The 12,631-nt window shown below is 46.9% G+C and overlaps 1 protein-coding gene across 5 annotated transcripts in view; it reads right to left on the bottom strand.

The window, feature by feature from the left end:
* COBL (cordon-bleu WH2 repeat protein) overlaps positions 1–12,631 on the bottom strand; it is a 308,249-nt gene that overhangs the window by 202,094 nt on the left and 93,524 nt on the right. For all 5 annotated transcript variants that reach the window (XM_061164802.1, XM_061164803.1, XM_061164804.1 and 2 more), the window contains exon 2: positions 1,402–1,605. In XM_061164802.1, the coding sequence (XP_061020785.1) occupies positions 1,402–1,605 (204 nt within the window). The remainder of the gene's footprint in view (positions 1–1,401; positions 1,606–12,631) is intronic.

The raw sequence follows: 12,631 nt of genomic DNA, 5'->3' as shown, positions 1-12,631 counted from the left end.
TTCTGGCTCCGGGGCCTTCTGCCGGGAGGCAGCCACAAGGAGCATGTCCTAATGTCCCCCAGTGGATGAAAATCTGTTTTGCATCACCTCTTAGAGGTAAAGATGTTGTATCCTAGGAAAATATTAAGGCCAGGAGCAACACTCCTCAAATTTTTGTGTACATGGTGTATAAAATAATTTTAAAAACCTGTGAACCCCTTTGCTCCAGTAAATCATTACCTGAAATTTTCTTTATAAAACTAAAGTAGTTGCAAAGGATGCAATTTCAAGTAGAATCAGAATAAGAATATCTTTACATAAAACTCTTCTATCACTCTTTTCAATGTATCGATGAGAATAAAAGCACCCAGAGTGATGTGGTTATCCATTATCCATTTTTAAAATTCTCGAGCAAATGGTTTTTGAAGATTTAAATATTTTACATCATTTCTTACCTTCCTTGGTTTTCTAGAAATACAACTCCCATTCACTCCTGCTTCACAATCATACAAAAATATTTTTGTGCTTAAATGTCTTTATAATTGATCACTCTATCATATTCTACATAATAAAGTGTATAAACATTTAGATGGAATTGTTTCCTGTGATTTTGTTAAATTTTTAAATTACAGATTGAGCTAGTAACAGTAGTACAAAAACGATTAAACAATGTGATTATGATCTATTTTGATAAATATCAAACATCATATTAGAAATTCTATTAGCATTAAAAACTTAAAATTCTATTAGTATCAATACTCTGGAATATTACAAATGCTTCAATTGTATCTTTTACAACTGGGAAGGGATGGGAAGAAAAGTCAATCCGTGACCTTGGCTACAGGCACTTTGACAGGCAGATCAGGTCTAACCCTAACCCGAACCCTAAACCTAATTTAGCTTGGGTGGTGGGTGTGACCTTGGCTACAGGCACCTTGACAGGCAGATCAGCTCTCAACAAGGATTCAGGTGGAAATCAAGGGTTTGGAAATTGATTCCCTTCAATGCCAACTCCATGCATCACATTGTATCCCTTAATGTAAGCTTGCACTGTTTTCATTTGGAAAGTTGGTAAGTGGTTGCAGTTACACCTCCGACAGTCTGTAAGTGGGCCTGCGCATGGTCTCTCAGGGGGCTGCCCCCAGCTATGCTGTGTCAGGGCCCAGGAGGCCGGCACTGACCCGGGTGGTGGTCCCCTACCGGGAGTCGGCCTGTGGGCCTGAGACCACCCTCCTCTCTGAGCCCGCCTCCAACAGGAGTGAGCTGTGCAGCCCCAAGGATCAGGGTGAGCGTGGTGAGCTCGCTGGCACCCAGCCCGGGGGGTGAGACCCTGCAGGTTGTTCCTAGGCCCAGATTTACACCCTGAGGCCTCACACGCTGCATTGCATCACCTCCCCCCGCTGGCCCCGGCCGGGCCCTCACCTCCCGTTGACCACACTTCTCTTCTCCAGCCCGCTGGGCAGCACGACGGTCATGGCCACCACCCCGCCGTCCAGCGAGTGCTTCCTGCTGAGCTGGTTCTGTGGGGGCCCGGGGGATGCTCTGCGAGGAGATCTCTGTCCGCTGTGCAAGTTGGGGGTGGCAGGCTTCCCAGGAGGCGGGGGAGCGCGAGCCTTCATCTTCCTCCTGGAAAGGTGACAAGAGGAAGGATAAGTGAGGTGGCAGCTTCCGACCTGAAATCAACAAAGCTGTTGACAGCCAGCAGCTTCTAAGGACCCTTCCTCCTCATCGTTCATTCTTATAAGTATTTAGGGCCTTCTGGGTCACAGGAACTTTTAAAAATCAATATATTACAACAAGGACCTACTGTATAGCACAGGGACCTGTGTTCAATATCTTGTAATAACCTAAAACCAAAATAATCTGAAAAAGAATATATATGTGTGCATGTATAACTGAATCATTTTGCTGGACACTTGAAATCAAATAGACTTCAATAAAAAAGTCAATATATTGGCACTCTTCAACACTAAGAGAAAATGGACACCCAAGAAAAGTATAGAGCACATTTTTTTAAATTGAAGTAGAATTTACAGAGCTGTGTTAATTTCAGCTGTACCAGCAAAGTGAGACTCAGTTATACATCAAATACATTCGTTTTCATCTTCTTTTCCATTATGGTGTATCACAGGATATTGAATACAGTTCCCTGGGTTACACAGTAGTTATCCATTCTCTATATAAAAGCTTACACATCTGCTCGTGCCAACCACCCACTCCATCCTTCCCCCACTCTCCTCCCCCTTGGCACCACCAGTCTGTTCCCTATGGAGAATTCATTTTGAAAGTACGTATTCCTGGAAAGAAACAGCCTAAACTGTGTTCCCCTCTTGGGATGGGTTGGTGCGGAAGAATCTGTTTGCACGAGTCCTTTCTGAACCATTGAGTGGGTCACAAATTCCAGCTAATTAAAGGGGCCTCCCAGCCGGTCTAGGTCGCTCTAGCTGAAATCACTGCCCCAGCTCCGGATCCATGACTAGCTGAAGATCTGGAACCTATGAGTCCATGATACTGAGGATGTGATGGGACTACATTAAGATGTAATAAATTATCCAGAAAACCCACTAGACTGACACCCACAGACACGGGCACTGTGTATGGAGGTGGCAGTTTTGAGGCAGGGGCTTCAATGATATTTTAATACCCACCCACTACCCCTTGGTCTTCACCTTATTTCTGACTCTGCTTTAAATTTTTAATTCACCTTGTAGATTTCTAAACATCTGGCAGTGAATCACCCACTCTGATGAACATACTTGGGAATTTTTGTCTCCTCCAGATTATTCAAGGAAGGCAACTGACCTTACACAAAGTCTTATTTTATATATAAGTATATACTTATATATATTTATATATACTTTATACTTTTATATTTGTACTTATATATACTTTATACTTATATATAAAATACATACATCAGTTCAGTTCAGTTGTTCAGTCGTGTCCGACTCTGCGACCCCACGGACCGCAGCGACTCTGCGACCCCATGGACCTCCCTGTCCATCACCAACTCCCGGAGTTTACTCAAACTCATGTCCATCGAGTCAGTGATGCCATCCAACCATCTCATCCTCTGTTGTCCCCTTCACCTCCTGCCTTCAATCTTTCCCAGCATCAGGGACTTTTCAAATGAGTCATCTCTTCGCATCAGGTGGCCAAACTATTGGAGTTAAAGCTTCAGCATCAGTTCTTCCAATGAACACCCAGGACTGATCTGCTTTAGGATGGACTGGTTGGATCTGCTTGCAGTCCAAGGGACTCTCAAGAGTCTTCTCCAACACCACAGTTCAAAAGCATCAATTCTTCAGCACTCAGCTTTCTTTATAGTCCAACTCTCACATCCATACATGACCACTGGAAAAACCATAACCTTGACTAGACGGACCTTTGTTGGCAAAATAATGTCTCTGCTTTTTAATATATACATATGTGTATGTATATGGGTCTTCCTAGGTGGTGCTAGTGGTAAAGAACTCAGCTGCCAATGCAGGAGACATAAGAGACATGGGCTTGATCCCTGGGTCAGGAAGATCCCCTGGAGGAGGGAATGGCAACCCACTTTGGTATTCTTGCCTGGAGAATCCCATGGACAGAGGAGCCTGGTGAGCTACAGGCCATGGAGTCGCAAAGAGGCAGACACGACTGAAGCGACTTAGCATGCAGGTGTGTATCTATGTATATGTATGTATACATGCATGTATATACATGTACACATTTATTCATATGCTCCTTACTTATATAGGGGATCTTCCTGACTCAGGGATTGAATCCAGGTCTCCTGCATTGCAGGCAGATTCTTTACCATCTGAGCCACCAGGGAAGCCCTTCCTTACATAAAAGTTTTATTTTACATAGACCCTGGCTATTATATAGGAGCTGGCATTTACTCAGCCTCAGGACCTATGCTAACAATACCCTCAGGAAGCTCACTTTATTCAAAATATTTTGGAACTGAGAATACTGAGTGTCAGTTAGATCCAAGCTCCCCTGGAGGCCTGGGGAGGAGGTGTGTCTGGCTTCCAGGGCCTTGTCCCACCCACCTCGCTCTCCTCCCATCTGCCCTCCTCCAGACTCCAGATGGAGGAGCCATGAAGAGGCTACGTGAGCCCTCAATTATTGACTTCTGCACAGCAATGTGCTGGGGCATTCTGTCTCAAAGCACCAGACATCAGAATTCCATTTCTAGATATTTATCCTAAAGAAACATTCCCACAAGAACGCATTGTGGGAGGTTCAAAGATGCTCAGTACAATTTACAATGGCAAACAAATGTAAGATGTTCTAACCACAGGTCAAAAAGAGGGAATTTCAATAAATGATAGTACAAAAACAATGTTATGCTGGTATTGGTTAAACATACTTTATTTTTAATTTTGTTTTACACTGGACTGTAGCTGATTTATAATGTGCTTCAGTCATATGTATGTCTGTTCTTTTTTCCTTTAGGTTATTAAGAAGAACTAACACTGCTATATAACACAGGGAGCCCATCCTGGGGTTCCGTGACAACCTAGGGGTGGGGTGGGGCAGGGGCAGGAGGGAGACGCAAGAGGGAGGGCACATATCTCTATCTGTACCTATATCTATATTTGTTTAGTTGTGACTGACCGTGTTGTTGTGCAGTGGAAACCAACAGGACGCTGTAAAGCAACGGCGTGTGTGTCCTCAGTCACTCAGTTGTGTCCGACTCTCCGTGACCCCATGGACTGTAGCCTGCCAGGCTCCTCTGTCCATGAGATTTTCCCGGCAAGAATACTGAAGTGGGTTGCCAGACCCTCCTTCAGGAGATCTTCCTTATCCAGGGATCGAAGCCATGTCTCCTATATTGCAAGTATGTTCTTTACTGCTGAGCCCCTGGGGAAGCTCACAAAGCAATTATCCTCCAATTAAAAAGAATACTGTCAAAATGACTATACTGTCTACAGATTCAATGCAGGCAATCTACATATTCAATGCAATTCCTATCAAGTTGCTAAGGGCATTTCCCACTGAACTAGAACAATAAATTTTAAAATGTGTATGGGGACACAAAAGACCATGAATAGCCACGGCAATTTTGAGAAAGATAAACAAGAGCTTGAGGAACAGGCTTCCTGACTTTAAGCTATACTGCAGAGCTACAATAAACAAAACAGTGTGGGACTGGCACAAAAACAGAATTATAGATCAGTGGTACCGGGCAGCAAGCCCCGAAATGGACCCACACACCGATGGCCAGTGAATCTGCAACAAAAAAGGCAAGGGTAAACAATGAAGAAAAGACGGCCTCTTCAATAAATGGTGCTGGGGAAACTGGAGAAGTAAAGTGAAAGAATAAATATCCTTTAAACATATAAGTTGATGTTTGAAAATGTTCAGTACAGACTTTTAGGAAAACAAACTTTAGAATACTCTTTTGAGAAATACTGCTTATAAGAGAAATAAACATTATAGCAATAGACCATAAAACAGTCTAGAAAGACAAAGCAAAGAATGGCACCAATGACATACAGGTGACGGGTACCATGACATTTGTTTTGCTATTTTCACTCCTATGCATTTCCTAATATTTTCTATAGCATCACTTCTCTATGTATTACTTGTAAAACAAAAGAGGTAATCTTAAAATGGGGAAAACAGCAAATGGGGTTCAGATGAGGCCTCAAACCATCACTGTTCACATTACTGGTTAACACAAGCCTTAGGAGTGACGCTGGGTCTTGTCCTCTAACCTGACAAGTAAATATAAATTAATTCTCTTTTTTATGTGAAAAAACCTTAGACCTACATCATATTTTTATAATTTTTATGCTTTATTGCATTACATTTTTTTCCCTTTAAACTAAGTAGCAAATATATATTGCTCTGGCTTAAGGTCTGTGTGTAGTTAATTCACTTATTCCTCACAGTAACACTCCAGGGAGGGACTACTATTCCTGTTTTATAGATATGAAGTACAGGCACATCTTTCTCAGATTACAGACAATTTGGTTTCAGAGCCTGAAAATTTAACCAGTGCATTCTTCAACCACTATTAGGAAGACCAGATACTGGGCCATTTTACAGATGGAAAAGTCAAGGCAGAGGATAGGCTATATAAAATAGATAAACAGCAAGGATATACTGTATAGCACAGGGAACTCTACTCAATATTTTGTAATAAGCAAGGAGATCAAACCACTCAATCCTCAAGGAAATCAGTCCTGAATATTCATTGGAAGGACTGATGCTGAAGCTGAAGCTCCAGTACTCTGGCCACCTGATGTGAAGAGCTGACTCACTGGAAAAGACCCTGATGCTGGGAAAGATTGAGGGCAGGGGAAGGGGACGACAGAGGATGAGACGGTTGGATGGCATCACTGACTCGATGGACATGGGTTTGAGCAAGCTCTGGGAGATGGTGAGGGACAAGGAAGCCTGGCGTGCTGCAGCCCATGGGGTCACAGAGAGTCAGACACGACTGAGCGACTGAACAACAGCAGTAAGGGAAAATAATCAATGCCCACTGCTCCAGGTTTCCCCAGACAAATGATGTCCCCAACACCCTGAGTCAGCCTTTCCATCCCCAATTTCACCTCCCGCCACCCCCCGACCAAGCCTTCATCACCAAGGCCCGCACAAATGCAGTCTCTTCTTTCACCCCAATCTCCTGCCAGCCCATCCTTCATTCCACGAACATGCGCTGAGTGCAACCACAGGGACCTTCATCTCTCACGCCTTGCTCTGCACACAGCACCCTGACCGCACGGTGACAGCTTCTCTCCATGGGCTGCACAGATGCCCAGAGAGGCTTCTGCGGATCCAGCATGCCATGGTGTGCATGTGTGTGAGCGCACACGTGAACACATGCAAGTTGGCCAGCACTGAAAACACTAGGACATTTCAGGTGAACAAAATTAATTTCTCACTCTTTTCAAAAAAAAGCAGGAATCAAAGATCTGATTGGGGCCTGAACACCTTCAAACAAAGCCCATCTGAGTGTGTCCATCTGGATCCATAGACTTCAGGCTATCACATACCTATCCTGTGTGACATCCAAACCACAGCTTGAAAACCAGGGCTCTCCAAGTGTGACCGGGAGGAAGCCAACTCTGATTTCATGTTGGAAAGTGTTTCTTTGACTTGCTTTTCATTACTTTTATTATTATAATCATACTTAATGGCTTGCCTGGACGACCCTGTCCCTCTGCTTGACTGTAAACTAAAGTGCCTTTGTTCAACTCATGGAGAGATAGTTTGTCCCTGCCTATCTGTTAATAGGAGAGATTAACACACTCCTTCCAAAGGCGGGCCATTCCCTTGGAGATGTTTTGCAAGACTAAAGACCCTTTCATTTTACTTCCCCACTGCCTCTCCCTCTCTAGTCTGCCTTTTGACTTTAATTCCTCACTGCTCTTTCTCTCTGATCTATAAAAGAACCTGGCATCCAGACCCCAATAAGATGGTTATTTTGAGGTGCTAGCCTAACCATCTTCTTCGTCAGCTGGCTTTCCAAAGAGACTCTTCCTGGCCTCAACATCTCGTCTCTCGGATTCATCGGCCTGTCATGCAGCAAGCAGAGTGAGCTTGGATTCAGTATCACAGGCATCCTCAGTCCTGACGCCTCTGTGCTCCCCCCACTCAGCTGCTGGGTCTCAGATCTCCGATCCTGGAAGCACAAACATCTCTGCTTGCCTCTGCCTCACCACCGGACTGGAGGTTTTGTTCCCTAGAAGACACAGCTCAAAACCTTGTCTCCCGAGAATCCTCCAGGCGCTCCTGACCTCCAGACACACACGGCTGAGCTCAGGGGTCTCTACCTGCCTGCAGAAGCACCTGGGAAGTTTAAAATGTGTTTACCTTTCACTGCGAACCAATCAAACATGAGCCTCTCAGAGCTGGTTTATGTTACCAACCACAACATCTCTTGAGAACAGAGGCTCTTGTGTTAATATGAAAATGGTATATGGTTTTACCTGCAAATTTGTATCATTTGATGAAAGCAGCTGATAGAAAAATATACAGTTAATGTATATTAATTTGTTCATAACTTCATGAGTCTGTTTTTATTTCATAGAAATAACATCTGCAGATTTTCAGAAGGGTACATGAAAAAGTTTCACACCAAGAGCAATGCCTGGGGTGAAGGCAGGACCCCACAGGGCTCCTGGGCCCGGCATCCTTTCTGTGTCCCCTGCTTCTCATTTGTAGGGAACAGACCCCAGCCTCTAAGACCTTTCCTGATTTCCGAAGGGCAGATTCAAACAGTTGCTAATCAGAGAAGGAAGGGAGGAAGGGGATACGGAGACACGAGAGGAACAGCCAAGAAACAACAGTGCAGCTGGGGCAGGTCCTGGTTCTACATCAGGGGATACGTATGACAATATCGTTGAGCTCTCTATGAAACTAAGTTCCCCAACAGATGGAAGATGCTAGCATTCTCCACCCCAGAGAAGACCACCGAGGCCAGATTAAAGAAACCAGAGAAGCTCATCAAAAGACCACCTGAAGCCAGATTAAAGGCGCGCACAGCCCGCATACACTCTGCATCTGCAACCTTGCCCCTGAATCATCGCAATAGAGCTCCTCACCAAGTCCTCCCGGGTGACACACACAGTTTTGTGGGGCACCGGCCTGCTGCGTCCCCCTCTGCCTGTGCGACCCCATGGACGGCAGCCCGCCAGGCTGCGCTGTCCCTGGGATTCTCCAGGCAAGAATTCTGGAGTGGGTTGCCGCTTCCTTCTCCAATGCATGTGTATATATATATATAACTGAATCACTATGCTGTATGCCTGAAAGAAGCATGATATTGCAGATAAACTATGCTTCAACAGCAACAGAAAATAAATATGACAGAAATATACTTTGTCTCATGTGAGCCTCAAATTCTAAAGGATAACATCTCCAGCTCTCATTTTATAGCTGAGGAAACCACGCTCAGATGGGTTCTAAATGCACAGGTATCCCACAGATATTTGGGGAGTGCCTAAATGACTTCTGCAAGATCACCAAGGAAGCGGAAGGGAGCAGAGGGTGGTTTCCTGTCTGCTTTGTCTGGAGCAGGGGCCCAGCGGCTGCAGGAAGACATTCCCAGGTGAGAACACTGCCACGGATCCAGATGATCCCACAGCCAGCGGGGTCCCTGAGGACTCGGGAGAACAGGCGAGGAGTCAGGTGAGGTGGGCAGCATCTGGGTACACATCAGATGGAAAAGCAAGGCTGGAGGCAGCAGTGCCAGCTCCAGGGTCACAGCACGGGGGCTGAAATGGAGGACAGGTAGGGTGGGAGAGGATGCCAGACAGAGAGCTCGTCAGGGAGGCAGTGGGCTCTGGGGTGGGGGGATACTGCAAGGCAGCCAGACTCCAGCATAAGGCTGCGTGCGGGCCAGCAGAGGACACGCCATCGGAGCTGGCCGGACATAGACTTCCGATGGGGTGAGTTCACGATGACAATGGCACAACCACAGTGCAAACGGGCAGAGGAAAGGTGTGACTCAAGGCATCGCTCAGGGCACTCTGGGGGCCTCGCTCTAGACCAGGTAACTCTGTGGTCCCAGCCACTGCAAAGTCCTACAAGTGGTGTCAGCACCTCCGTTCACCCTCACTCAGGGTGACTGGCCCTCCCCTGGACATCAGGGCCGACCCAGCTCTGAGGCCACACCAGGAGGCAGCAGAAAAGAGCATCTCTTAGGTCGTTCTGAGTGTCCATCTGGATCTGGGCTATCTCAGCGGAGTCTCTGCTTCCAGGACCTCAGTTTCCAGGGGAGTAAACGGAAAGCTGGATGGTAGGACTTCCAGGTCTAATAGACCAAATCACAGAAAAGCATAGACCCGAACTACCACCATTATATAAAATTAAATTAAGCGGCACCCAGGATTAAAAAACAAAAAACAGAACATAAGTGATGGTGAGTGGAGAAATTAGAAGCCTTGTGCACTGCTGGCTGCAGTGTAAACTGGGGAAGCCACTGTGTAAAACAGGCTGGAGATTCCTCAAAAAATCAAAAATAAAACTAGCATATGACCAAGCAATCCCAGTTCTGGGTATATACCCCAAAATAATTGAAAATAAAGACTTGAAGAGATTATTTGCATAACCATGTTCAGAGCAACATTATTCATAATAACCAAAAGGTGAAAACAACTCAAGAGTCTATCAACAGATGAATGAATAAATGAATGAAATCTGAATTCATTAATAAATGAATGAAAATGAAAATGTGGCAAATACACATTATGGAATATTATCCAGCCTTTGAAAGGAAGTGAATTCTGACACATATTAAAAGGTGAATGTATCTTGAGGACATTATGCCAAGTGAATAATATACCAGTCAGGAGGACACAGATTGCATGATTCCACTTATGAAAGGAACACAGGCAGTCAAGCTCATAGAGACAGAAAGTAGAATGGTGGGTACCAGGGGTTGGGGGGAGATGGGCAGTTTTACTTCATGGGTTTACAGAGTTTTTGTTTAACAGAGCTCCAGTTTGGTAGATGGTTCCAGATGAAGAAAAGTTCTGGAGATCATTGGACAATCATGTGAATGCATTTAACATTCCTGAACTGCATGCTTACACACGGTCAAACAATGGTAAATTTCATGTTGTGTGACCGTATCACAATTTAATCATGACTGTTACCTCTGAACAAGACCAAATCTCATCATAATAAAATGAAGTTTTCATCCTCATCTTTGTGAGTCTTCCTGCCGAGACTCTTTCTTGGGCACCCCTCAGTCTCTGCCTCTCGTGTCCCTCTGCCCAAGAGAAGCTTCTCCGGCTGAGCGCACTGGAGGGCAAGGCACAAGATGTAGGACCTGATGCAGGTGGGGGCTCACGGGCCCCTTAGAGGAAGCGAAGGAAGGGGAGAAGCTGGATCCACCCACGGGAGGGGGCCCTGCCGGGAGCAGGGGGCCAAGAAGAAGCTACAGCGATGAGACCTCTCCATGGCCTCCCCCTTGAACCCCCTCCATCCCAGAAGCAGCACAATACCTTGGGCTTGTGTGTTCAAGGGTGTGACCACGGGCCAGTTCAATAGCAAGAGCTGTCCAGGGGCATGGACCCCCCAGGCTCCTCTGATCATAAGCAGCATCTCCCCATAACACAGCACCACCAGCCTTCTCTGCCCAACAAGGGCCCCTGATCTTCCCACAGGCTTCAGTGACCTTTGCTTGGTCCAGGGAAGCCAAGGTCACGTCCAGTAGCTGGTTCCTCCCTGGAGAGTCTGTGCACGTGCTGGGCAGCTGGGGCCGCCTGAGTCTAGAAGCAGATGGCAGTCAAAGGGCTGAGTTTTTACCCCAGTCTGAGGACCCACCTGGAGCTGGGACTCAGGGCCTGGCCCCTCCTGGGTGCCCCCTGGGGGCTCTTCAGGGCCTGAGTCACTGAGCAAGCAACTTACCTTCCCAGCGCTCCCTCCAGGACAAGCAGCTGGGAGTGCCTGGGCAGGAAGGTCTTAGTAAATGAAAAAAAAAAAAATTCTGGCATCTCAAACGTTATCAATCAGAGTTCCAAACGGTTATACCTTAAAACCATCACACAGTCATTGTCTAAACGTCAGGACCAGGCTTGTGAGTTCCCACACCAGCAAGGTTGCAGTCAGCCGGCTTTTACACTCAGAGCCCTGCAACCTGAAGCAGGAGGCACAGATGCTCCCCCTAAAGCCAGACGGTCCTAGATGGTGTGGGCTGTGTCTGGACTCAGTCTGGATCAGTGAGTGCAAATCCCGGGGCCCGGTCCAGGCAGCTGAGTTACAACCTAACTCCCCGGGCCACAGCCGGCGCCCAGCCAGGATGGAGGAGCCGGGCAGCAGGGCTGCAGCCTCAGAAGAGAAAGCCCACATGCCTCTCCACTCCCGAGCAGTCCAAGGGGCTCTGCTCTGGGTCACTATCCGTGGATGGTGATGCTGACGCCAGCTCAGCTGAATGACGAGCCTGCAGGATCCTTGTCTGTGCACCCTGGAGGCGGCCTGGGCAGGAAGCAGGGCGAACAGCATTGCCTGAAAGGAGATTCCAAAGAGAAGCCAGGTACACCCGCTCCTCCTGGGCCTGGCCCACTGGTGAAGCCAGCTCGGGCTGAACAGACCTGTGGGTGCTGCAGGCAGGAGGGAGTCGCCCATCCCTCTCAAGAGTCTTTCCAAGCGTGATGTTTGCTTCCTGCTGGAAGAGGCAGGAAGTTGGACACAAGCTACCCTGGTTCTTGGGTCAGGTCACTTCCAGTGTCACCTGGTTCCTCCTGCCAGCAGCTGGAGGAGGCCTCTGCTCATCCCAAGGGAAAGAACAGCTGGAGGCTGCCAGGTGCTCCCCATGAGAAGCAGCCCAGGAGCCTGGGGGTGCTCCAAAGGCCCTGCCCAGCCTCCTAAACCTGATGCTGCGCTGAGTCACCCCCCAATGGGCCTCAGCTACAATGAAGAATTCAGAGATCTGGGGATCACAGTTTCAATGAAGCATCAAAGAAAGGGGACAGAAGAGCAGGATTTTAATAATGACATCACCAAACATCATTTTGCAAACTTAGATTTAAGTTCTTCTATGAGCAATGCCACGTGTGTCTAGGAAGACAGTCATCCACTGACAAATAGTTAGGGGCCCCATCACATCCCAGGGCCATCCTAAGATTGACAGTTGCAGCTGGAAGTCACCCTCCACAAGCTCCACTTTGGTCCCCAAGGGTGGACAGCAGCTCACGAGACACAG

The sequence above is a fragment of the Dama dama genome, chromosome 18 (assembly GCF_033118175.1).
Source record: "Dama dama isolate Ldn47 chromosome 18, ASM3311817v1, whole genome shotgun sequence".
Taxonomy (NCBI): Eukaryota; Metazoa; Chordata; class Mammalia; order Artiodactyla; family Cervidae; genus Dama; species Dama dama.
Note: the sequence above shows the minus strand (reverse complement) of the source record. Positions and strands in the feature narration are given on the sequence as shown.